This window comes from Heteronotia binoei, chromosome 5, assembly GCF_032191835.1.
Source record: "Heteronotia binoei isolate CCM8104 ecotype False Entrance Well chromosome 5, APGP_CSIRO_Hbin_v1, whole genome shotgun sequence".
In the NCBI taxonomy this organism is placed as follows: Eukaryota; Metazoa; Chordata; class Lepidosauria; order Squamata; family Gekkonidae; genus Heteronotia; species Heteronotia binoei.
Genome location: NC_083227.1, coordinates 81719616 through 81746934, shown reverse-complemented (window position 1 = coordinate 81746934; position 27319 = coordinate 81719616). Strand labels below are relative to the sequence as shown.

Here is a 27319-nt window from a genome sequence, read left to right as displayed (position 1 = left end):
TTTCTTTTCTCTGAGGGATATTCCCACAACCTTATTGACTAGATGACCCTGGAAGTCCCTTCCAACTCTATTATTCTATGACTATGATCATGCTTGGGTGAGCATATGGGGAACTGCAGAACAAATTCCTATACATGAAGCATTCAGGAAATAGCAGAAATAATGCATGTGCTATAACATACCTTTGCCTGTGTAACAACAACCTACTGATACAGCTTCTCTGCTAATTCCTCCCCTACTACCTCCTAAATTTGATGTTTACTTTTAGGAAAGCAGATCTCAGTCAAAACCCACAGGCAAGTTACACATTATCTAACAAGTTTAGGGAAGCAGGGAAAGAATTCTAGCAAACAAGCCAAATAGCTCATGTCATTTTTAGTCAATGTCAGTGAAACTAAAAGCTGATTTTAGTGCAGATGCAATCCCTAATATGTCAGTCTGGGTTCTCAAGTCTTTTCAGAGCACACATTTGCTCACTACAGCACAGGAAAGAACAGGTACCCGTCCATTAAATACTGCAAGTGAAGATTAGAAACAGAAGACCAAATCCCACTAATATTAAATACATGTAACATCAGAGGGATACTTCCTGTATATGAATGCAGGTCTGGAGTAGTGGTAGCTAAACAATATTACCCACAGGCGCAAGAAATCTTTAAGGCTTCAGAGTTATAGACTTGGGGCAGAGACACTTATGTCTTACAAATGTAACCTGAAATTTCATGTTTGGGAGCCTACTAAAAAGCTAGACTTTAAATACAAATAGCCTTAAATGTAACTTGCTGATTTGTTAAACTATTTTAATAAATGGTTAAAAACACTACGCTGGGAATTATTAGGAAGGGAATTGAAAACAAATCAGCCACTATCATAATGCCCCCCCTGTATAAATTGATGGTGCGGCCTCATTTGGAGTACTATGTACAATTCTGGTCACCACACCTCAAAAAAGATACTATAGCATTGGAAAAAGTACAGAAAAGGGCAACTAGAATGATTAAAGGGCTGGAACACTTTCCCCTATGAAGAAAGGTTAAAACACTTGGGGCTCTTTAGCTTGGAGAAACATCGACTGAGGGGTGACATGATAGAGGTTTACTAGATTATGCATGGGATAGAGAAGGCAGAGAAAGAAGTACTTTTCTCCCTTTCTCACAATACAAGAACTCGTGGACTTTCAATGAAATTGCTGAGCAGTCAGGTTAGAACAGACAGGGCTTTTTCTGAGCAGGAACATAGTTCCGGCTGGCTTGTCATCAGGGGGTGTGGCCTAATATGCAAATGAGTTCCTACCAGGCCTTTTCTATCAAAAAGCCCTGAGAAAAACAATGTTGGTGACAGGGGGTGTCGCCTACTATGCAAATGAGTTCCTGCTGGGCTTTTTCCTACAAAAAAGCAATGAGAACAGATAAAAGGAAGTACTTCTTCACCCAATGGGTGATTAACACATGGAATTCACTGCCACAGGAGGTGGTGACGGCTACAAGCATAGACAGCTTCAAGAGGGGACTGAATAAACATATGGAGCAGAGGTGCATCAGTGACTATTAGCCACAGCATATTAATGGAACTCTCTGGGGCAGTGATGCTCTGTATTCTTGGTGCTTGGGGGGCAACATCGGGAGGGCTTCTTGTGTCCTAGTTCCACTGATGGACCTCCTGATGGCACCTGGTTTTTTGGGCCACTTTCTGACACAGAGTGTTGGACTGGATGGGCCACTGGCCTGATCCAACATGGCTTCTCTTATGTTCTTAAATGCAAACTGATGGCCACAAAATAAAAGTTGCATTTGTGATTGTTCTACACAAGCTTCTTTAAAGTTCAGGGTAGTTGCAGTATAAAATGGAAAGGCTCAAACAGAAGGGATGAGAGAAGAATTGCAAATGTTTAGTATGAATTGCAAATATTTATTACAAGAAAAACTAACCTGCAAAGGCCAGAAGAGAACAGAGGGGACTGTGGAGTATTAAGGAAATTCTCAGAAGAGATTTAGCAGCAGCATACGAAGAGGAGGGAATAAAAAGGGGCTGGCTGATAGAGGAGAAGAGGAAATGAAGGAGACAGAAAAGCTGGCAGCATGGCCACAAGCAGCAGTCTAATCCTCCACATCATCACTGGCAGAGTAACAACAACTGGAAATTTAAAAAATACACTAAATGCATATTTCAGCAAAGGTTCTGCTGAAATTAATACGAGGAAGCTGATTGCTCACGAACAGTCTTTAGCCACCCTTTTGCCCCATAGCCATTCAGAGATGGTTTGCCACTGTACACCACCCTGAGTCCTGCTTGCAGGAGATAAAGTGGGACAGAAATCAAATAAACCATAACCCCAGTATTCTTTGGTGGTCTCCCATCCAAGTACTGACCAGGGCCAACCCTCCTTAGCTTCTGAGATCTGATGAGATCAGGTTAGCCTGGGCTATCCAGTCAAGGCAAACAAGAGGCAGTTTGGTGTAGTGGTTAAGTGTGCGGACTCTTATCTGGGAGAACCGGGTTTGATTCCCCACTCCTCCACTTGCACCTGCTGGCATGGCCTTGGGTCAGCCATAGCTCTGGCAGAGGTTGTCCTTGAAAGGGCAGCTGCTGTGAGAGCCCTCTCCAGCCCCACCCACCTCACAGGGTGTCTGTTGTGGGGGAGGAAGGTAAAGGAGATTGTGAGCCGCTCTGAGACTCTTCGGAGTGGAGGGCGGGATATAAATCCAATATCTTCTTCATCTTCTAGAAACTCTCTCCTCCCTCCCATCAAAGAGGACACAGGATGTAATTTGCCCATACCATCAGTGAAGGTGTTGGGATGCCAATATCTTCTCCCATCTCACATGCTGACAAAGAAGGAAAAGGTCTACACAATACCATTGCTTTTAATTTGCAGGCAAGTATTTTAAAGAAACTCATGTTTAAAAATCTGAACTTTTATTTTTCCATATTAAAAGTTACCAAACCTCTCTCCTTTCTGCTGGACTGGACACACAACAGCACAGCATAACAAAAGAACAAAACAAAATAGAGTGCAGTCTTCAGAAAAGAAAGCTAGTTTCTATCAACTAGCAAAAGAGACCATGTCAACCTGTCACTCAACAGCATATGAACCACTAAGCAACCTATGACTCTGTGACACAGAACTTGTGAGTAGCTGTTGGCATTCGAAACAAGCACAGGAAGAATTCTCCATGCCAGTTTCAAACACTTGAAGCCAAGTCCTCGCATCACTACTGTGTGGAAGATGCATGAGCTGTCACCTCCTTATCAGGAGCAAACAAGCACATCTTCCAAGAGGGAAACATGCTGGCTCAGTCTGGATTTCCTAAGTATGAGGAAAGGGGACACAACTCAATCATGCTTCCTTTCCCTTTGCCTGATCAGGCTATTCAAAGCTACTGCACTACAAGAAAGAATAAACTGAGCTAACAAGCAACTCTGATAATATTCTCCCATCCAAATCAGGGCAAGATTCAAACCTGGAGCCAATGGAAAGTATTCCTTTGAGGTTTTATCCAACAAGCTCAGCTAGCATGAAGCATAGGAATTCTGGACATGAAACATTCAGGGTCATTCTATTTATTGTTTGCACAAGTCCTTCAGCACACCAGAGTTTCTAGATCTTTCTTGTAAGTTCTTAAAATGGTTGCTTTTGTTTTTCCGCTGCATCACTATGCGAAGCACAGTTCCACATGGTTATTTCTCTGCAGCTACTAAGGAATTCATGACCTTCAGAATGCCTGCAGAATCAGCTTCCGCTTCACATCACGGCTGAACCTGTTCGTCTTGAACAGCTCACTGTCATAGAAGGCAGAAAGGTTGTGGATGTTGATCTGGCGAGCCTGGACAGAGAGGAAAGAGACAGAAGTTAAAACCCTCAAGGTTTTTCTCGCTAGCACAAAATACAGGAGATCAGTAGAAAACTGACATGATGGGGCAGAAACACTGGCTGGACTACATCAGGAACCGTACTGGCTTGGCATTTACATCTTCTCATGTTATTTTTGCCATTACTGGATTCAACAACCATTAAGAGGCAGGCAAGTACACTCTTTAATTAAACAGGCACTTGTACAAACAAAGCCAGGGAATGTACCTGGCTAGTCTGAAGCCTGCCCCGGGGAAAACCAACAATGCTAATCAGAGTTACATCCTTATAAATCTATTAAAGTCAATGGACTTATACGGATGTAACTCTGCTTAGGATGGCACTGCAAATGTAGAACAGTTTCTTAATTAATCCAGGCCTGAAAGAAAAAAAGGGGGAGGGGAATCCTCCATGCCTACTACATCTCTCCCACAGATAAGGTTGCCAGACCCCCTCAATGGAGGCAAGGGTCCCCCCTTCAGAGGAAAGGATCCCCCCACCACATATCAGCTGGCTGGCAGGGGTAACCTACCTCAAAAAAGGAGGAGGTGCAGCAACTTGTCTACATCACTGCCCACATGGCCAGAAGTGATGTCAATACGTCAGGTTGATGCTCTGGTATTTGTGCAAAATCTCCATGGTAGAAGCCAGATTCACCATAGAATTTTTGCCCAAATACCAGAGCTTTGCCCAGCCATCAAGACATCACTCTTAGCCTATACTAAGGTCATGTTAGCAATGACATAGGTATGTTGCTGAAAGTTGGCTGGGCCTCCTTCCTGCTCCTGGTAAGTCCCCCAGGAGGGGCCTGGCAGCCCTAAACACAGACTTGAGAAAAGTTGAAACAAAGATAGGGATAAGAAAGCATATAGAAAAGATGTGTCTAGAAGAACTTCTAGTTAACTGCTGCTTAAAAACTAAACAAAACTGCTCTTTGTTTTCCTGAGAGAACATGATTCCTCAAAAAGAAAAAAAAGGAAATTTTAAAAATCAGCAATCAGCAACTGAAAAGCTGCCATTGGAAGAATCCCCCAAACCTTAATTTTTAGCCAGTGAGTTGATAGGGAGTCTAACCTATTCTTAGAGAGTTACTACAAATTTCCCTCACCTGTTGTCCTAGAACACACAGCAGCTGAATAGGAAGAGGTACAAGCCCATCGCACTTCTCATGTGAACAACTAGTGATAAACAGGATTCACTGTTACCCATATGGACTTAGTATTTTAAAGACTGCCCTCTCATGGCTACCAAATGAATGCTGTATCCTTGTAGCTAGCTCTGTATCTTTCTTGTCTATACATATTTAGCTCTCTTCCCATTAACACTTCAATTCTAGGACAATGTACATTGAGACTGAGAAAAAAACTACTTCTAGGAGCTCAAGTTTTGATTTAGTACATGTCAACTAATACCAACATCACCTCAGCTCGGAAGGGTAAACTTGGAAAGGCTTAGAACTGGTAAGGTTCAGACTTGTTACACAAAACACATAAAAGAAAAAGGACCTGTACCTTGTCAACTAAGTCTTTCTCTGGAACTTCAATAGTATCCTGCTGAGCCCCATAACGATTCTTCTGATACATCACCTGTTCTGAGACCAGCTGTTTCAAAATGAACAGCAATAGCTCATTGTTATCCCGCCTGAAGGCAAGGTACCGAGCAAAACTCTGTGGGGAGAGTAGAGAGCAAGGCTGAGAGTGTCACCATCATCAGTGATATTTTGAAAAGAAGAGATTAAAGTACATTTTGACACCCCCTAAGCCAACTCAATCTCTGCTTCAAAGTTGAGGGAATAGCTATGTGCCATCAAGCCATTACTTGTCTCCAGACCATCATAGATGAGCCCTAATATGAAGAAGCAAAAGTGGGCTTTTCCAAGAAGGCTAGCACTGAGGAGTAAGAGCAAATGACAACCCAATTACAGATCCCCAAGAAGTTTCCTAGCATTAAGTTGCTGAAGCACATATTAGTGACAAGGCTCAAGCAAGTAAGAGCAAGATGACACAGGGCCACTAGCAAAATCTACCATCTTTCATCTACTGAGCAATAATAGTTTATAGCAGAGGTGTCCTCAGATTTCCACACGCTTGTCAAGTGTGAACTAGGAGAATGAGGCACAGGGCCTTTTCAGCTGTGGTTCCACAGCTGCTGGGCTCCCTTTCAAGCCCTTGAAACATTTCCAACCCCTTGAAATGTTTTAGGGAGCAGGCAATTTTTTTCTTACTTTTCTTTAAAAAAAAAATTGTGAGCTAGGGAGGACAGGGATGTCATTGGGATACAATGCCACAGAGTCTACCCTCCAAAGCATCCCTTTTTTCCATGGGAACTGATCTCTGTACTCTGGGATCCCCAGGTCCCACCTGGAGGCTGGCATCCCAGCTACTGTCTGAAGGAAGCCAACATTCACATAAATGCATGCTCACAAGCTCAATGACAACACTTGATGTTGTAACACTACTTTGGTCTCCCCAGTTTTGTGAATAAGATTGCTTAGTGCGCTGTTAAGAATTGGAAAGGCAATGGTTTCAGTGAGTTTAGCAGTCCTATGTAAAACTGATAAAACTCGGTAAAAACTCAAACAGTAGGGTGACAGAAAGGTATGGGTTAATAGAAAACCAAGGAAAACTGAAGACGCACAGAGCCTGTGTCAGGTGACCTGAGGGTGGGGGCCAGAGTGCTCAGAACTCTCAGAGTGTGAGATTGACAGCTAACGGCTGAGGCAGTCAGTTAGAGTCTGACAGAGGCTGAGAGAGTTAGTGCCTTACAGAGCACTGGAGAGAGTTGGTGCCTGGAGAGAGTTGGTGCCTGTCAAAGTCAGAGAGAGTTGGTCTTTGAGAGAGCTGAGACAGTAGCTAAGGAGAGTCTTCATGAGAAGCAAAGCTGACTGCTAGCTCTATAAAAACAGCAAGGGGCTGTGTGTGACTAAAAGGAAGAGTCACTGTGAAGACCTGAATGGTCACAGACACCTATACATGACTCTTGAGAACTAGAGAGGTGGTTGAGGGAATAAATGTGGGTCTGGAAGTCTGAAGGGCTGGGAGTAGAGGCTCCAGTCGACTTGAGAGACTTGGCACATCACACCCAAGAGGCCAGCCTATACTAGTGGTGGAGAGTATATTATATGTGAACCTGAGAGACCTAAGAAGAGAAAGATATTTTAAAAGCCTGAAGTTACTGAGCAACTTGTTAACTGCATGAGTTACTTTATAGCCCATGTAAATATCTCCCATATCCCCAGTTTAAGACTTTGTGTTATAATAAATATCTGTGGTTTAAGTTAAAGTTCTCTGGTGCCTATAATTTGGGAAAACTGTCCAAACTGCTGAATATATATATCCATCTGAAAACAAATACCCCGAAGAGACTAGAAGAGTGAAATCCATATCATACCCACCCCTTGAGTTCAATAGTCCTGAGGGAAAAGTTTTAAAAGGAAGAACTGAGGAGAAAGAGGGGCTGGGGTAGCAATAAACAGCACATAAAAGTGATCCAGTGGGACTGTGAGGCGGGTGCTGTGATAGTATGGTTTTAAAGAGAAAAGGCCTGCCCCATCATTTAAACCCTGTGAAACAGATTCTTGATTTGTATCTATAGTATCTTCTCCTTGATGCTGAAACCATTCTGTCAAGTCAGGAGTGCATCCTTCTGGAATATTCTGCTGCAACCATCAGCACGGCAGAACTCTTCACTAAGACCCTTGGCCAATTCCTCCCCCTCCACTACTGCTACCAAAAACAATGTAAAAAGAGGCAGTGTCCTAACTGGCAGAAATATAAAACTATTCCTTTTAAATCTCTGAGCAGGATCCCTTACTCCTGTCTCACAGGGCTAAGCTATCTTTAGAGTTTTTCCAAAATATATAGAGGATTCCAAACACAATGTCTGAAAATACTTGAAATGCCTTCATCCCACCCAGCTCAGCCATTCCTACAAGTGAACAGTACTCTAGCAGCTTCAGTATAGATTATGTGTATGTAGAATGTTCAAAAGATATAGACCCTTAGTTAGGGCACCGGAACATTTAGGGTCAGGCCTTGGCTCCCAAGATGTAAATTCTGATAATGGTGGGCACTGGTCTTTATCCCTATGTAAAGTTTCCATGGACAGAAGCCTCTTCTTCCTTCTGCAGCCCAAAATACCTTCAAGCGCTTCTCTTGAGCAATGGAAGACTCTCAAGAACAGCAGGGAAGGGAATGGAGGTCTACCACAGAAGTGGGGGGGGGGGGGCAGAAGGGGGGGAATCAGGAAAAATGGACCTCTCGTTGTGTGCATGGGAATTTTGTATTTTCCCACATTTTGAAAAGACCCTAAGCCTATGCAACTAACAGAAAACCATCTCCACCTACCTTCCGCATACTCCTCATAACACTGAACTTCTGTGTGTCAATGAAACTCTCCAGCATGACTCTAATGGCCATGTTGACATCATCCTCCATCACGTAATCCCGCAGGTGCATGCGAGCGTGGGCCTCAGCCATTCGGATCATAGATTCAATGTGACGCACCGTGATGGGGATACTTCCAGTTGCCTAAAGAAAGATTGGAATGAGCCAAAAGCATGGAGTTTCCCCCTCTATGTTGTATTTGCTGCTTTTTAAGCTTACAGTTCCAAAAGTAGTGTAAAAAACCTGAGAAATAAAACTAACAACAGCAAGATACATAGCCCACAGAAGACTGGAGAACTTTAATATTCAAACTATACGGAGAGCTAGGGAGAGTTCGCCATCTGCTGGCAGAAAGAAAGCAATGCCAGGAAGACAACTGATTCTCAGGCCTGCCAGCTAAATCAGTAAATGAACTCTTTAAATAAGCTCCAGGCTGATTTGGAGGCAACAACTCTAACTGTTCCACTTAGGAGGCAAGAATGGTATAACTGAGTGGCACAGTATATGCTTGGTTTGTATAGAAGATCCTCAGTTCAGTTCCTGACAACTCCAGTTGAAGCAATTCAGGTGTAACAAGACCTACAAAGACCTCTGCCCCTCCCTGCCCGCATTGCCTCAAATCCTAATTCCTGAAGTAGTCACTTTACCATTGATTCTTTCCTGAGTTCACTGTACATCCTGGCCACTTTGTCCTGGTCCATCTGGTTGAGTCTGGGATGCACTTTCTCCTTGGCATAGATAATGTATTTCTTCAAGACCTCCTGAGGTATGGGTTCTACACCGTAAGTATTAGGAAGGATCATCTCTTGAGAGTCTCCATTCACAACGTCTTTGTTGTTGGGGTGATGCTTGATGTGGCTACCAACGACAAACCGAGCCAGCATCTCATCCTGCAACAGGATTCAGGAATGACAACAGCTGCTGAACTCACAGAACTGAGGCATGCCATGTACATACAATAATGCAAAGGGAGAGAGAAGCTGAAAAATCTATGAACAGCTTAGCAGGAGCTGCCCTCTATTTCTAAGTGGCCCTACTGTTCCCAGGTGCAACTCTGTGGGTGCAGGACTACAGTAGCAGCCACACAAATAACTACATAGCTCTCAGATGGCAATTCCAGCCATGTCAGGGTGCAGTCTCCCCCATATATAATTTACAACCTGGCCCTGTCTTTCCGCCAAGTATCTCAGTGTGGCAAACAGGATCCATCTCTTTAGTTTATACTCACAACAACCTTGCAAGGCAGCTTATGTCGAGATTGCACGACCCACCTAATGTTACACAGGAAATGTCACCTCTGAGCGAGCAGCAAGCCAGCAGGATGTCCCTTATTGTCCCCCTCCACAAATAGCAATGACATTTTCAATCAAAACTAAGGCGAGTGCAGGCAAGTCCTATGTCCACCTCTTTTGTCACCAAACAGCCAAGCATCATCTTAGGCCCATTCGTAAGAGAGAGAAATACCAGTGAGCAGGAGTGTATATTTGGCCCAAAACCTATTGTCAGCCTCTGATATAGAGCTCAGAAGGAATTTATTTCAGACTGGAGCAAGACTGGGGGTCGCATAAAACTTGTAACCAAGGCCTGACTAGCATGCTGCAGTGACTCCCATTCCCTGCCTTTCATGGCCTTTGCTGTGCAAGAAAGTAGTTCATGGATGTCCTTAAATCTTGGTCAGGTCAGAAATTTCCGGCCAAGGCACATACCTGAACAGGATCCACTGTGTCCCTGACGACGCACAGGATATCAAATCGAGAGATGATGGGCTCAGTCAGATCAACGTTTTCTGAGAAAGTCAAGGAAGGATCATAGCGGCCACCTAAGGTAAGAGAGAAAAAAATAATTTCAAAACAGCTGCTGAATTGAGGCTTGCTAATACAACGTGCATCTTCCCTGGGTCTTCTTTATTTATTACAGGCAAAGGAGTAATTCCCCCAGACCTGCTAACAGGAAGCAGAAAAAAGCAACAGTATGACGGCTTCTACTAAGTGCAAAGGAACAAATGCTTTTCACTTTCATGATCCACCAGTACATTACCTATGGGGTTGGCCGCAGCAATAACAGTGCAGCGGGCTTGCAAGGATGTGACGATGCCTGCCTTTGAGATGGAGATGCTCTGCTGCTCCATGGCTTCATGGATGCTGGTTCTGTCCTGATCATTCATCTGAGGAATTACAAAGGCATTCAAGCACCTGCTGGCTGAGGGAAGCTCATGCACGCGATTATGCAGAGGCTAAGTGCGGTGTATGCTTCAAAGGACTTTTCTTTAACATGGCTACTGCTCTGCCAAACAGACATCGGCAGAAGTTTCCACACAAATGTGCCTGACTATGCATTTGTTTAAGGATCTTCAAGAGCAGAAAGCATTGAACTGACTTCTTTGGACACTGCCTAGCATTACTGATCCATCCATATTCTACATGCTGTTTCCACATCCATGTCAGTTTCCCAGGCAGGTCAAGCTTTAGATACAAAGGCTGCCATTGTTTGCTCATTCCTTTGCCTTCCAGCTGTCAGGTTCAGAAGGACTGCACTAAAGCAATCTCATCTCTGCTATTACTCAACCCAGCCTGTGACCCAAGCTCTGTTGAGTGCCCCAATCAACACTCACCTTGTCAAACTCATCTATTAAGCAAATCCCCCTGTCTGCCAGCACCAGGGCGCCTGCCTCCAGGGTCCACTCCTTGCTCACTGGGTGCCTCTGAACGTAAGCAGTCAGACCAACAGCGGAAGCACCCTGGCCAGTGGTAAAGATAGCTCTGCTGGACACTTTTTCCACATATTTCAGGAACTGAGACTTGGCTGTTCCAGGATCCCCACAAAGCAAAACGTTGATGTCACCACGGACCTTATGTTTTCCACCTAAAGCAGGTAAGACCAAAAATCAATCCAGTGGGTGGAAAAGCAAACGTTAAAAGCTGCCCTCAAGTGAAACAATGTTACTGAACGCATTATTAGTTAAAATGAAAGATAAATTAAATGCAGAATTTTAAACTATTGATGCCTGTCTTCTCAACTGTCCCCAATGCCCATTATCTTTTATCTTTAGGATGAAGTGCCCGGCATCAGATCTAAGATCCTACAAGAGAAACTAAAAGATGCATCTGGGTGTACTAACAGAAAAGAGAATGAATCACTGTAAGCGCCATGTTATGTGGAGTTCTAAATTCACTGTCAATAGACTTAGAAGGGTGCAACTCTGTTTAGGATAGTACTGTAAGTAGCCAGCTGGTTTCTTAATTCAAAATCCTGGAATTAAGGACAGCTTCATGTGTTTCAAAATGGTGGGGGAGAAGTTGTCTGTGTCTTGTGTAACATCCAGATTGGTAAAACTTCCTGAAGTGAGATCCATGAACTGTACAAAAGCAAAGCCTGCAGGTACCTGATCTTTTCAAGCAACTGTGGATCAAGATTTCCCTGCAATGTAATATAACTTTAGCACTATGTCACTGTAAGTAACTCAGAGTATCCATGAAAAAGCAGTATTGATATTTTGAGAACTAGCACTTTCACTTACCTGGGTTTTTGGGTTCTCCTCCAAACAAAGCTAGGGCCAGGCCCCTTTTGATGTCTTCATGTCCATAAATGGAAGGTGCAATGCTAGCAAAGATCTAGAAATAAAACAAGCAGGTCAACCATGTTGCAAAATGGCCAGCATGGTACATTTTTACATGCAAGACAAGCAAACTGCAATGGAAAACTGTTCACAGCTCTGAAAAGATGCCGCTCTGTTTGCTCCATGTGCAAGGGGAGACTGTGGCCCAGAGCACACCTATGTGCTAGGGAACTAAAACAGGTTTGGTAACATCACATTGTGCCAACCTAAGTGTGTACAAAGCTAAAGGTACGATACCATAACAAAACCTCAGAAGCAGTCTTTACTGGGAGATCCTCCCACCAAACAAGCCACATCCAAGTTCTTACTTCCAAGAATCAAATAACACACCCACAACACAAAGAGGCTCCCTTGCCTGCTTAGAGACTATAAAGGAACTGTATTTGCCCCTGCCATGTGTCTTGTATACCAATTATAGAGGGACCACATGAATGTGCCTGGCTCAAGAAGCTAGCAAACAAGTATGTCACCCTTGGAAGAACAAAAGTTTGGGTCCTGCAAGCACACTTCCTCAGATACCTGATTCCTGAGATACATGAGGAAGTGTGCATGCACACAAAAGCTCATATCTTGAATAAAATTTTGTTGGTCTTAAAGGTTCCACTGGACACAAACTTTGTTCTGCTACTTCAGACCAACAAAGCTATCCACCTGGATATACCTTTAGAAGAAGTGATGGATAAAAATATGACACAACTTAAAGCACACTTATTTGATTTTCTAAAATGTTTTTGACAGAAGTTGCTACTCCCAGTTGGGATACCAAGATCAGGAAGAAACTCTCTTTTGCTTCCATTCTGAACATGCAGCTCCTCACTCTAGGTTCAGTCAGTCAGCTCAATGGCAGAACCACACTCACTTTATCTCCAATCTGCTCATCCTTGGAGAGGCCAACAATGACCTTCATATCCTCATCTGTGAGCTCCCCAACTGCTACCTTGTCATCCTTCTTTGCAATGTGATTGGCCAGAATCACTGTGGCAAATACTGGAAATCCATTGGCTGTGTTCAAGGAACCATCGTAATTATTATGATAGATTCCAGTAAGCTCCTGGAAGGCAAAGGGAAAAGGTCATTGCAAAATCACAATTACCAGGGAAATTCCCAGTCATTCAGAGAACTGGAGAAACCATCAGTGCCAAACACTACAGGAACATGAATCAAAGTGGATTCCATTATGCCATATATGGGACAGAGCTGTTCAGGGAACAAGGTGCCAAATAAATTAAATGCTGTTTACAATAGTTACAGTAAGGCCTAGTTTATTAAATGGCGCTTATAGAATTAATGTGTCAAGAGGCCTCTCTCGACCTATGAACTGTGCAAATGCTATTGCTTTCCGTAAGTCTTAAAGGCTCACTTTTTGATAAGGACTGCAGAAATGATAAAAAGAATGCAACATCCACAAAACTAACATGCAACAACCCCGAACAACTAACTCCTAGAGCTAACCTTTTTACGAACAACAAAAATCCCCGTAAGTGCTTCAGTCTCATCCATTGCATAGCTATGGAGTTTATTCTCCAGGCAATACACTTCAGCTCACTGAAGATCTACACAGCATACCAGGAGCCTGTCTTCATTTCCATGGAGCCTATAAACTGATGCTGGGTCAGTAGCAACAATTCCTAGTCTGAGGGTGATTTTCCATGCAGAAAAAAAGGGATGACTACAGCTTATATTTTCAGCTACACAGACAACCCCCCCCTCCACTAAAACCAACTCCCGAATCTGAGCCTGAGAAATTTCAGAAAGAAGCTACTTTCCTTTCCATAATAACTCCTTTTCTAAGAGCCCCGTGGCACAGTGTGGTAAGCTGCAATACTGCACTCCTAGCTCTGCTCATGACCTGAGTTCAGTCCCGGTGGAAGCTGGGTTCAGAAAGCTGACTTAAGGTTGACTCAGCCTTCCATCCTTCCGAGGTTGGTAAAATGAGTACCCAGCTTGCTGGGGGGAAAGTGTGGATGACTGGGGAAGGCAATGGCAAACCACCCCATAAAAAGTCTGCCGCAAAAACATCGTGATGCAATGTCACCCCAGAATCAGAAACGACTGGTACTTGCACACCTTTACCTCTACCAATGAGATTAACATTTTGGTCATGGTCTTCCCTGCCTTTCTGTCATCAGGACATGATACTTACGATCTCATCTCCTGGCTTGCAGCTGTCCACCAGGTCAGCAAGTAAAATGGCATCCTTGGAGCGAGGGAGCCGGCCAGCTGCCACTTTCCCAGGGCTTTCTTGGATTTTAATGCGCTGGTAGTTCTGGTAGACAGTCTGGCAGAAGAATCAATAGGCATTATTAGGCAATTAAAAGTAATACCGGAGCCTACACTGATGATTGGCGCAAAATTACAAAAGGAGAAAGGCCCCCAAATTCCAGAATATTCATCACAAAACACTTACAGATGAGGCCACCATGCAATGCAGCATTGGGCCATCATGCAATGCAACACTTCAAGAAAGCATCTAGTGCTAACGGCTGATGAGGTCTATTCTTTATTAGACATACAGACACAAGAGTAACATTTTATAGGTGTAACTCTTTAGGCTGAAACTGTATGAAGACAATCACTATTTATAAGAAGATGATGATATTGGATTTATATCCCGCTCTTCATTCTGAATCTCAGAGTTTCAGAGTAGTCACAATCTCCTTTACCTTCCTCCCCCCACAACAAACACCCTGCAAGGTAGGTGGGGCTCTTTACAGCAGCTGCCCTTTCAAGGAAAACTCTTGTGAGAGCTATGGCTGACCCAAGGCCATTCCAGCAGCTGCAAGTGGGGGAGTGGGGAATCAAACCTGGTTCTCCAAGAACTATCCATAATGTTATGGATAGTGCCAGCTGAAGTAATAAAAATAATGGCTGAGATAGGTGAAGAAAAGTGGTTGTCATATAATCAATTATTAAAAATACAAAGTGGCAAAATAGAACTGAAAACTGCTGAAGAGTTGAATCATAAATATGATTGGTTCCAAATGCAACAAATAAAGAGCTTGGTGGAGAATGATATTAAAACTGAAGGAATAAGGAAAGAGCAAACAGAAATGGAAAAGTTCTGCTTGGAGATAATGATAAATTAATTTCAAAAGTATGTAAATTACTTCTACAATGGTCTACAGAAGATGAAGTAGTGAAATCTCAAATGACCAAATGGGCAATTAATGTAAATAAAGAAATACAGATGGAAACTTGGGAATATTTGTGGAAGAACTCTATGAAACTTTCAACATGTCAAAGTATTAAAGAAAACTGTTTTATGATGATGTATAGATGGTATATGACGCCTAAAAAATTAGCAAAGATGAATAACAAGATGCCAGACAGATGTTGGAAATGTAAAAAGCATGAAGGTTCTTTCTACCATATGTGGTGAACTTGTGAAAGAGCAAAACAGTATTGGCAAATGATTCAACAAGAAATTTCTAGGATATTGGGATATGAAGTAATGAAAGTTGCAGAGACTTTCTTATTGGGATTACAAATGGAAAAATTTCCAAAAGAAGATAGAACTTTAATCTGGTACTTGCTTTCAGCTGCTAGGACATTGTATGCGCAGTTGTGGAAGCAAGAAAAAATACCAGAGAAATGAGATTGGATTATTATAAAAGTTATGACATGGAGTGAAATGGAAAAATTAACAAGAATATTAAGAGACTATGGTTTAGAAGTTTTTAAGATGGAGTGGAAAAAGTTTAGAAGATATATAGAAAAAGAGTGGAAAATAAAAGAACATTGGATAATTTTTGATAATAATTAAGTTTTTAAAAGAAGAATATAAATTGTTTTAATAGTTAAGGGTACCTTTAATATTTTTTTTAAGTAAATAACACTGGTGGGGGTCAAGTAACGGGGGGAGGGGTGGGTGGAAAGTAATATATGGGGTAGATAAAAGAAATTTTTAAAGATGTAAGATATAGATTTATTACCATATGTTACTAATAAAATTGTTTTACCATAAAAAAAAACACCTGGTTCTCCCAGATAAGAGTCCATGCACTTAACCACTGCACCAAACTGGCTTTCTACATGTGGATTTAAAGCGAAGAAAGGCTATTTCATTTCATGTCCACACAAGAGATCTCCACAACAGTAGGCATGTTAATATATATATCTAAGAGAATGATACAAGATTTGGTCTCCAAACTATGAGCTGTATTATTAATTTGGTAGCCAGTAACTGACTTCACTGTGTGGGATCCAAACAAAACACTCTTGCAACCCTACATGCGTGCACACCACAACTGTGAGGCTCACAAGTTTATAACTTGTAAGGAGGGAAAAGCTACCTCTCTTTAGTACGCCCAGATGCCAAACAATACAGTCCATGCCACAAGGCCCATGAAAACTTCCCAGTCCAATAACTAAGACTGGTGCCCATACAGCTACCACCAGGTTGGTGGTTGGAGATATGCAGCAGCAGGATCACCTGGCCTGCAGAGCTCGGACAAACAGAACTGCGAAACCCTATGACCATCAGTTGCTTGGTGAGTGACCCAAGAAAGGGTTGTTGCAAACACTGCCATCAGTGGATCGGGGCATCTGGATCAGGGCGGCTCGGCGGTGCTGATGTTGTTGGACCTGTCGGCTGCGTTCGACACGGTCGACCATCAGTTACTGACCTGCCGCCTTGCCGACGCGGGGATTCAGGGTTGGCTTTTCAGTGGCTTTCCTCTTTCCTCGAAGGTCGGGGACAAAGGGTCACGATTGGGGGTGAGCTATCCCAGAGGCGAACGCTTGACTGCGGAGTGCCTCAGGGGGCGGTTCTCTCCCCGATGTTATTCAACATCTATATGCGTCCCCTTGCCCAGATTGCTCAAAGGTACGGGCTGGGTTGTCACCAGTATGCTGATGACACCCAGCTCTATCTACTTATGGACAGCCGACCAGTCTCCGCCCCAGAAAATCTAGACCGGGCATTACAGGAAGTGGCTGGGTGGCTCAGACTGAGCGGGCTGAGGCTAAATCCAGCGAAGACAGAGGTCCTTTGCTTGGGTCGTCGGGGCCCAGGGAGGGAAATCCCCCTACCAGCTTTTGAGGGTGTGCCGCTGATAGCGGCGGACAAGGTCAAAAGCCTGGGGGTACTATTGGAGCCCTCCTTAACGATGGAGGCTCAGATAGCAGCCACTGCCAAGTCCGCATTTTTTCACCTTAGGCGGGCAAGGCAGTTGGCCCCCTTCCTGGAACGTGACGATCTAGCAACAGTGATCCATGCCACGGTCACCTCGAGGTTGGACTACTGCAATGCTCTCTACATGTGGCTGCCTTTGTGCCGAACCCGAAAGCTGCAGCTAGTGCAGAATGCCGTGGCCCGGCTGTTGTTAGGGCTCCCAAGAAGGGAGCACATCCGGCCGGGGCTCCGGGACCTGCACTGGCTGCCGATAGCTTACCGAGTCCGGTACAAGGTGCTGGTTATTACCTTTAAAGCCCTATATGGCCTAGGACCTGCCTACCTGAAGGACCGTCTCTCCCCGCATGTTCCCCAGAGAGTACTGAGATCGGGAACTCAAAATCTCCTAGTTCTCCCCGGGCCAAAGGAAGCCCACTTAAAATCGACAAGGGACCGGGCCTTTTCTATTATGGCCCCCTCCTGGTGGAACCAGCTGCCGGAAGAGGTGAGGGCCCTGCGGGACCTCGCCCAGTTCCGCAGGGCCTGTAAGACAACCCTCTTCCGGCTGGCCTATGACTAGCTGGTACAAGAAACTGAGTGTAGTTATACTGGATGTCTGCTGCCCCCAATGTTTTTCAATGTTTTAAATGCTTTAAATGTTTTAAATGGTTCAATGTTTTAAATGGTTTAATGTTTAAATTTAAACACTTTATGTTTAACGCCTATTTATGTTAGATTCCTGTGTTGTAAGCCGCCCTGAGCCACTTGTTAGGAAGGGCGGGATAGAAGTCATAAAATAAATAAATAAATAAATCAGCTACAGAAGGGGGAGGAGGGAGAGGCATATGAGGGTGCTTGCATATGTCTGGATGCTGAGCTTCTAAATTTAGCACAGGACACCTAATGGGAGCCAACAGTGAAGCAGGACCTAAGACAAGAGTAACCAAATGCAAGCGCACCTGACCTATCGCAGCTACAAATCACCTGAGGTTCTTATACCAGCAAGAAGCAATCTGTTTCATTCCACCCCAAAAGCCAGACTTTGGGTTTGCTCTCCAGTTCTGCCAAAGATACAACTACCTTAACACTAATAATCTGAACAGTCTGGTTCCTGAAAATATCACAGCAGATTCCAAGCCTTGTCCCAAATGTCACTTACCTGTTCCATATTGATTTCAAAGGGACCAACAGACTGACACTCAGGGCAGGATCCAGGTTTCACTTCCTGGTTCTGAGACTGACAGAAAGGCCCCAGGATGAAGCTGCACTTACTACAATTGTATTTGACCAAGCTGAGCTGGGGGAGGACCCCTGTGCAGCTTGTTACAACCCCACCAGTCCGGATCAGCTGGTTCAAATGTAGCTGCCTGTAACAAAAGGCAAGAGCAAGGTTAGGACATTTGAGAGAAAAGTGATTACAATGATCCCTGGGTTATCATGGCCTATGACAGGCGATGCCAGAATGCTACAGGAGCAGACACTACACCCTAGAAATATCTGATTTTGAGTAAATGGGTTTTTAAGCAAACCTTAGTGAAAAGAAGCTGAAATTAGCAGCGTACTTGTAATCCAAGGATGGAGCAGAAAAGGCTCAGTTACCACTAATATGTCAAAGCAAAGGCTTGAGGAGCTGCTTCCACCACTAGCAGCTGCAATTCAGGATGCTCTCCTCTGACATCAGCAAACACCCTGAGTAGCCTGCTCTCTAGACCAGGATGTTGTGAAGCCCTTCGCTCCCTAAGGCAATTTGAGGTCTCCAAAGAGGTAACATCCCACGCTTTGAGAGTAGTTAGATTAGTAACAGAGTAGAAGGTAGATGATTTTCTGTATCCCTTTTAATGCATGTTTATGCTTCACTGTCTTCTGCTTGATCTGCATGTGTAATGGAATGAAGTAGAAGCGTGGCTGAAACGCTTGTGACTGCAGGTAGGGTGTCACATTTTATTAATGCTCCTCTAAGAAATCTCCATGCAAATAAAACACACGCAGATCACAGTAGATAACTGTAGGGTCTGGGATAACATACTAGCTTTCTATGTGCAGAAAGCTTTTAAAGTTTTGCACGAAATACTGGTATTGCAAAGCTAGAAAAAGCACCGAAGAGGGTAATCTGGGTGCTTAAAGGATTGCAGCACTTTTCTCAGGAAGTAAAGAATCTTAGATCTAAGACAATGGAGGGAGAATGATATTAATGAAATGGGAAAAAAATAATAAGAAAATGAGAAAATTTAATACACAAGACAATTTGTTTTCTCAGAATCTACTTTGCTTCTCTTCTATTTTTTCAAGTGCTGCCACTGAATGATCAGGCAAGAGAACAACAAGCCTGGTTTAAGAGCCCAGGTCACAAATGCAAGGATAATTGGAATAATCGTACACCTCTACCTTTAACAGTACCTCCTTAATTGGAGAGAACAGGTCAGTATAACAGAATGATTCAGGAAGGTGCTTCTATAAAGGGAGAAGTATTTTGCTCATTGTTCATGTTATGTGTTTATTGTATGTATTACCCTGCTCTTACTACACTGCTGTCTACTACTGTTGTGATTCCATTTTCTGTATTCCTTTGACATAAAGCAGCTGATTTCTTTTCCATTTCTGAACCATGATCCTAGTCATACTCCGTTATTTATTAAATGTCTGAAAATAGATTACATATAACATAAATCCATGCAATCTGCCTTGAGTCTGTGAGAAAGGCAGATTACAAATTCAATAATAAATAAATTAAAAAACCCGGATCCAAAGTTCAAGAGGGTTACCTCTGAGCAGGCTGAGAGACAGTGAGAAACTGAACTAATTGTATAGCTTTCTGTTACAGAAGTTTTCAATTCAAGCAGTTTTTCTGGAGAGGTGGCAAACCAATATTCTCATACATGAACATGCTCATGTTGCTGCCTCTTTCTTCAATAGATTACTTAAATTAAAGTAGCAGAAACACATGCTGCAGTGTTTTGTCCTCCCTGAAATGAGTTTGTCCTCCCGGAAGCCTAGCTGACTTCTCACCTGAGCGACCGCAACTCCTCCACCAAAGGTAAGTGGGAAATGCGAACGTGGATTTCCTGAGCAATCCGGTCATATTTGGGGTACATGGCCAGCACCACTTCCTTGGCTGCTTCATCGAAGATCTTCAGCATTTCAGCTGGGGCCTCAGGAAGAAAATAGGCGAGGACATGTTCACGGGCAGCCAGGTCTTCATAATTCACCACTAGGCTCTCCCTGTTCTCTGCCAAGAGAGAGTGAGGTGAGCTTGTGACATAACACTCCAATCACTCCATAAAAAGTAAAGAGTCAGGCACTGAATGAACTGCTCCACCTGTTAAATAATGCTACAACCTCCAAAGCAACACTGGTGTTTATTGTTTTATTACCCATAAGAGGTACACCACGTTCTATTCTCTAACAACAGCATTAACAATATGAAACATTCTGAATGAGCTGAAACATTCCCCTTTTGAAATAAAACCCTATAGTAAAAGAAGCAGACATGACACGGTACTATATAATGCATTATTATTAATTGACAGTTACTATGTGGGGACCCAAGAGGAATTCTGGGGAAAGAGAAAAACCCATATCCCCCTCTCCTCTCTTCCAGTCTGCTCAGGACTGCCTTCTCTGCCACCTTATCCTACCCACCATTCCCAAGACACCAAATGAGCCTTGCAGCAGGTGCCTTGTGGTGCGTTGCTATGAGCATCCAAAAATGGTAAGCGAACTATAGCTTTTCTTCAACATCTGTGCATGTGCAGATGTGACAAAATCCCCCCATTTTTTCTACCATGGTAGATTTTTCTCCAAGCCTTGGGGTTTCTCTGGGTTTGCAGTATTTTCAACCACAGTACTGGCTAGTTCATTATACAGATTTTACTACCTGCATGGGAACCCGCCCTTGGACATATCACGATATTTAAACAGTACAAATTACTGTAAGAAAAACCTATATGACCCATTGAAGTCTTCTTTATGAAGTTTGTAATGACCAGGTTAAGATGACTATGAGATGGATTATAGCTGTGACTAATAAAAATAGCAAGTATTTTTAGCAAAGCAGTACTGTGGCAATAATAATTATAGAGTTACCCACAGGAAACTAGTCTATGAACAACATGGTTCCTAAATAAATCATCCATATGGCAGCCATGGAAGAAGAGAAGTCATATGCTGAATAACCATAGTCAGAATGATGGACTGAAGGAGATGGACAAGCTCTGGTACCTCCTCCAGCAGGTACAATGTTTGTTCTGTTAAAGGGATTTCTGATAGTTGGGGCCAACTGTAGGAACCCTGTTTATATCCCACCACTGAAAAGGCTGGAAAGTCAAATATTCAACAGTAGGCAAAAGCACTAAGGAAGAAGTCCTCTATATAGACAGCAATTGGTCAGAATCTGCCCCCCATCATTCTACTCCCCTGTTCCCATGCAGCTGTACCTTTGCACATGTCACTGATCCTCTCCTTGAAGACATTGTGGCCATGATCATCCACATGTGTCTTCAGGAAGTTCTTGAAGCGGTGGTAGATTTCAAGTCGAGGGGCTGCCATGGACACCCACTCCCTCACTGAATGTCCCTTCATATCTTCTAGGTTCTCAATGCTTTCAATCATGTCTTCATCTTCATCTTCTATGCCATCAGCTGCTCTTTCAGCCATGCGCCTCTTCCGCAAAGGGCGATCCTCATCTTCGTCATCACTCTCTGGATGAAGGGAGGGGAAGGACAGATCAGACTAGGACATAGGTATTGTCTGTAATTCCAACTACAGTAGGCCAAATGCATAAACAAGATGCTCTGCATATACTCCCAGAAAACATGACTTGGTCTCATGCTTATCTCCAACTCTCCACTTAATCAGAAGAGATGTCATAGGTCACTTAGGTCAATCCCAAGCTCAGTGCAGAAAATCCAGAGTATTCCTGACCGATGGCTGTCTAGCCTCTGCCTGAAAACCACCACAAAGGAACATAAGTCCTACCCTAACTGGTAACTAATTCCATTACCAATCTACCCTTACCATTAGGGTATTTTTCTTACTTCTTACCTTCCTGAAACTAAAGCCCGCTAGATTAAGTCTTGTCCCTCTAAAGCAGCGAAGACCAAGTTCTCCCCTACCCCCAGTCTTCTCTTCTTACTCATCTCATCAAGCCATCTGCTGTAAATAGCTCTGGGAATTAGGGTTGCCAGCCTCCAGATGGGGCCTGGAGATCTCCCGCTTTTACAGTTGATCTCCAGCTGGCAGAGATCAGCTCCCTTGGAGAAAATGGCTGCTTTGAAGAGTGGATTCTATGGCACTGTACCATGCTGAGGCCCCTCCCCTCCTCAAACCCCGCTTTCTCCCAGCTCCACCCCCAAAGTCTCCAGGTATTTTCCAACACAGACCTGGCAACTCTACTGGCAATCCAGTCTCTGTGGCTTCAAAACCTAGGTGAGTTCACATCCTAATCTGAGACTAGAGCCTTGCCTTGCAGTCTTAATTTACAACTGTGAAGTAAAACATGCCAGAGTAAATTGTTTACTGTGGGGAAATGCAAAGAGTGGGTCTTCAAGAAGTGGATTGTGTGGATGCAGCAAGCTTCAAAGACATACCATAAATCAGTCCAGGCGCCATGCGGCCCAGGCCCATTTTGCGGTCCCTCTGCCTCATTGCCCGCTCTGCTGCTTCCCTTTGACTGGCAGTCAGTTCCTCTATGTCATCGTCATCCATGGCTAACCCCTCAGGTTCGTAGACATCCAACTCTGGAATATGGCGGTAGTCCCTAAAGGTCCACAGATTTCAATCAGTCAGCTGTATGGTGTTACCAGATGCTCTGGATACTTGGCATTGATGTAAGAGAGCCCACACTTAACTTATTGTGCTACATGCCACTGTTCTCAATTCAGGATCATCTCTAAAAGCAGTTTGGGTGCTGTCATCTCTAATCTATGTTAGAAATCTGATCTATGGCATTGTAGAAATGGTACATTTCCTACTTATAACCTGGTATTCAAAATGCTGATATATATTTAATGAAATAATGTAAATTTGCTACCATGATAAGGTGGTATTTATGAGTGCATGTGTGTTTCCACACTGGAGCAAAAAAAACCCTCATCTTTTTTGTTTGTAACAGAATATGCTGTGAGATATAGCCACATCACACATTGGTATAGGCACAGCTTCCTTTGATATGTCACAGTCCCTGCTGCAGTGTAATCCAGGGACACCTCCCAAGTGTTTTTTTTCACTTTGTCTTTCTCTTTCATGCAAGTGTACCCACACGCTCAGCAAGGGACTATGACAGGGAAAAGACCTGACACTTCCAACAAAACACTCTACTGACATAACTTTCGTGATCTTTCCAGCACTCTCTCCACTGGCCAGGGAGAGCAGTGAGGAGAATGAATTTGGACTGTGCCAATTCCAGGATTATGTTTACAGTCTCTAAATAGGATCTTTAACTGCCCAGTGTTGTTGAATGCTGATATGGGCTATCCTTTCCAGAAAATGTTTTCCCCTTCCATTAACTGCAGTAAGCATTTGTAACAGGCTATATTGCTCAAACAGTCAGTTCCGAAGACAGACAGGCTATGTATGTGTGGGGGGGAAAGGGATCACACCTGCCTGTTCCACCTCTAGCCCCTATGTGCAGAAAAGTCCAAATGCACAGGCTCACATCATGCTGCTGCCTCTCAGTTCTCATCAACTGCATGATTTAAACCTACATTTCTTGAATTTTCCATATGTTAAGGGACATACACTAATGTCTAGCAGGAACAGCATGTGCTGTGGGGAGAGTGGATCGCAGGACCCCACTTCCACTCATGCAGCCAGCAAGCTTGTCAAAACCATGCATGAGAGTATCAGTGTGATCTTCCGACTGCTAGGTGGGTATGTAGAACATGAGGACAATCCTATAACTAACAATAAATATTTTAACGTAGCACCTTCAATGTACGATATAGCAACAAAATTTAAACCTAATAAAAATTAATCAAGTAACCTAAATTTGATGGTAATTCTAAATGGAAACCTCACAGACAGGAGAGGGATGCAAAAGGCACAGGCTTCTAGAGAGCAACAACCATAAGTAGCTTTCTACTTCTGCAAATGCCTTTCCTTGTACCATCAAATGGTCTGGATGCATCCTCTGATGGGAATGAAAATGCCTATCCGCATCCAGAACCACCTCATATTATACATGGCTAATGGCCTATGGGCTACAATCAGGACTCATATTCATGTATCTCTTTACTGAGAAGAATTTCAACCATTCTTGTAGTACTTTCAGCAATAAATCCTGGCGAAATTATCATCACTTCTGTGCCAATTTCTTTTGCGGTGTCCATTCATAAGATCCAACTTCAACTGTAATATTTCAGCTTTCACAACAAACCCAAGCTGTTCAGTCATGGAGAATACTGCCAAACAAAGAGCACTTGCACCTTGGCAGCCCACAGCTTCTAGGCCAAGAGTAGCCAAACTACACATGTGGCTCTTTCACACATACTTTGTGGCTCTTGAAAACCCCCCGCCACCACCATCCGCTGGCTTGGAGAAGGCATTTGCCTCTTTAAGTCACTTCTCCAAGCCAGCTGGTGGCATTTAAAGTTAAAGTTGTTTTCTTTCTACCTCTCTTCCTTCTTTCCTCCCTTCCTGTCCTATGGCTCTCAAACATCTGATGCTTATATCTTGCGGCTCTCAAACATCTGATGTCTATTCTATGTGGCTCTTAAATTAAGTAAGTTTGGCCACCCCTGTTCTAGGCTAAGTCCTGTTTCCAGGAATCAAATAGACCAAGTCATCACTCACATAGTCAGCCTCACAGAATCATAGAGCTGGAAGGGGCCATTCAGGCCTTCTAGTCCAACCCCCTGCTCAATGCACGATCAGCCTACAACATCCCTGACAATTACAAGACTTGTAAGCACAAGCACCCATCCTACCGTTCCATTCCATCTACAATCAGCTCCTCTCCATCATCATCTTCCTCATCAGGGATGCCTTCAGTCCCCAGAAGTCCTTCAGATTCATCCTCAAAAGGCGGCAAATCTCTCCCTGGGCTGGAAGTGAGGGCATCCCCCCGCCGAGAACTGCGTGCAGGACTGGTGGCCATGTTGAGCGACTCAGAAGAATCCTGAAGAAACACACAGTGACAAGTTAAAAAGCCACAGTGGGAGAGGGCAAAAAACAAGATTATTTTCAAAACCAGAAGTATGCACAGTAAATTTTTAAAAAGACAAAAAAGGCAGGAAAATGTACTCTGTCAACCACCACTCAAAAGCTGTTTTGGCAGGGAAGATATACTCTAAGATTGGAAGGGAAATTAATATATTCCACAAACAACCTGTAATGATTTGAATTTATGTATGTGTGGTTGGTGACTGAAAGAGCTAAGAAGTATGTGTGGGGGGACAGAGAGAGAGGTCAGCCAGAAGTGAACTCTCAGCAGAGTGCCAACAGTTAACAGTCAGTTGTGGTCAGTCAGCAGTCTACAGAGAAACAGTCTTCTAATTAGAATCCCATATTGCGCTGGGGAAAGCATTATGATTCTAGAGAAGAAAAGTAGACTGTTTTAGGGGTTAGATAGAGAGCCAAGACCTAATATTGTCATTGTATTATAGCAGTGTGAGAGACAGAAGATGTCAGAAAATTGATTTAGGAAGAGAAAAGAAGATTTGAAGGGAGGAATGTGTGAAGTGAAAGAGTGACATCTCAGTCAGAAATTATTATTATTCACTGAAAAATTAAGCTTTAAACATCTTGAAACCAATACACTTATTGTACAAATAAAGTTTCATTTTGCTCTATATTAACCTGGAGTCTATAATTTTAATAACATAAGAGTCTCATCCTTAGGGCCACATAATCCAAAGAAGAAGCCTTACAGCTTGTGCACAGTTCAGTGGGGAACACTAAATAAAGAGTTTGGAATTAAATTCCTGGTGGCAGCATCACACAAATTAAGAGAAGCTGTGACACAACCTATCAAATATAGGGAGGTTTGTTTGGAAAGAAGGTGCTATTTCTGTGATCTAGAACAAGAATATTTCCCATATGTATTCCAGAAAGGCTCCCTGACAAGTAGGGTTGCCAGATCTGGGTTGGGAAATACCTGAAGGTTTTGGGCACAAAGCCTGGGGAGGGACCTCTGCAGGACATAATGCCACAGAATCCACCCTCCAAAGCAGCCATTTTCTCAGGGGGTGGGGAACTGATCTTGGTCACCTGGAGATCAACTGTTAATAACAGATCCCCGGGTGCCACCTAGAGGTTAGCAACCCTGCCAACAAGTAAAACTGTAGCTGCTTTCTTGGGATGCAGCTTTTCTTTTTCAAGGCAGAAAATCAACAGCCTAGTTCTCATTGGAGGGAATTAACTTTGCTTATAGTCCACTGTTCTCACCGAGACTCAAGATGAATTATTAAAAAGTAGTTACCAGTAAACTGGTGGCTGGCTTGCTTTAAGAGTTAAGCTACGCCTAAAGCTCCATTGTGCCATGCGGTTTAGGCAGGGGACACTGTCAGTTCGAGCTACTTCACAGGGTTTTTGTAAGGATGAAGTGGAGGAAGTGAGTTCGGTGGATGCTGCCTTGAGCTCCTTGGAGGAAAGAGGAAATGAAACTCAATAAATGTTCCCCTTCATAATAGAGGACGGGGCTCACACGCATGAGAGCGAGCACCACGAAAAGTACACATGAACACGGACGGAAAAGAGAGGTCTCCCAACTTGCTAGTTTTCTGTGCGGGTTTTATTTATTTATTTATTTTTGCGGAAAACCTGTGAGCTCCCTCTGCTGTTTGAAATCGTACAGGCGAGAATTCGGCCTTGATACAAATTAATGCCTTTGAACAAAAAGGGAGATTTCCCCCAAACTCCGAGAGAAGATTTTAAAACGCTGAATCTGCGTAGCAGACCCCTCCATCCTAGAAAGCCCCCCTTCCCCGCGGAAGGCTGCAGATCCCAGAGCACCTAGCTGAGGAATGAAGGAAGTTAGGAACAAGCAAATGTATGGCGGACGATAAACTTGGAGGAAAGCGGCCATGGTACGAGCGGGGCTGGGTGGGGAGAGAATACATCCAAGCCAGGAATTCAGCCCAAACCGCGAGATAGTTTTCTTGACTCCACAGCAACAGAGTTAAGCCGACAGTTAACGCATACTTACCGCCATCTCTGTGGAAATCTGCACAGTCCTTTTCTACTACAGCTGCATCAGACCGGATTTCGCGCGAAATAAAATCACGTGGTTGAAAAGCCCGCGAAAGCTCATGAATAATAAGACAGCAAGTATTGAATATGCAGATAGGGCGGGACCTCTTATGTGAACGAATAGTAGAGAACGCGTTCATGAATATTAATCGTTCATGAAGGACGGCAGC

At 43.5% G+C, this 27319-nt stretch overlaps 1 protein-coding gene across 1 annotated transcript; it reads right to left on the bottom strand.

Moving 5' to 3' along the window:
• Positions 1-2899: 2899 nt before the first annotated feature.
• Positions 2900-27319, bottom strand: MCM2 (minichromosome maintenance complex component 2). The gene is made up of 16 exons (XM_060239688.1): positions 27106-27319; positions 24887-25077; positions 22550-22719; positions 21398-21661; positions 19971-20190; positions 18124-18331; positions 13995-14129; positions 12711-12902; positions 11753-11846; positions 10847-11097; positions 10273-10399; positions 9942-10054; positions 8883-9125; positions 8197-8379; positions 5362-5517; positions 2900-3824 (listed from the first exon to the last, which is right to left on the bottom strand). Exons 1-16 carry the CDS (start codon positions 27109-27111, stop codon positions 3714-3716), a joined length of 2664 nt encoding a protein of 887 aa, XP_060095671.1. The 5' UTR covers positions 27112-27319; the 3' UTR covers positions 2900-3713.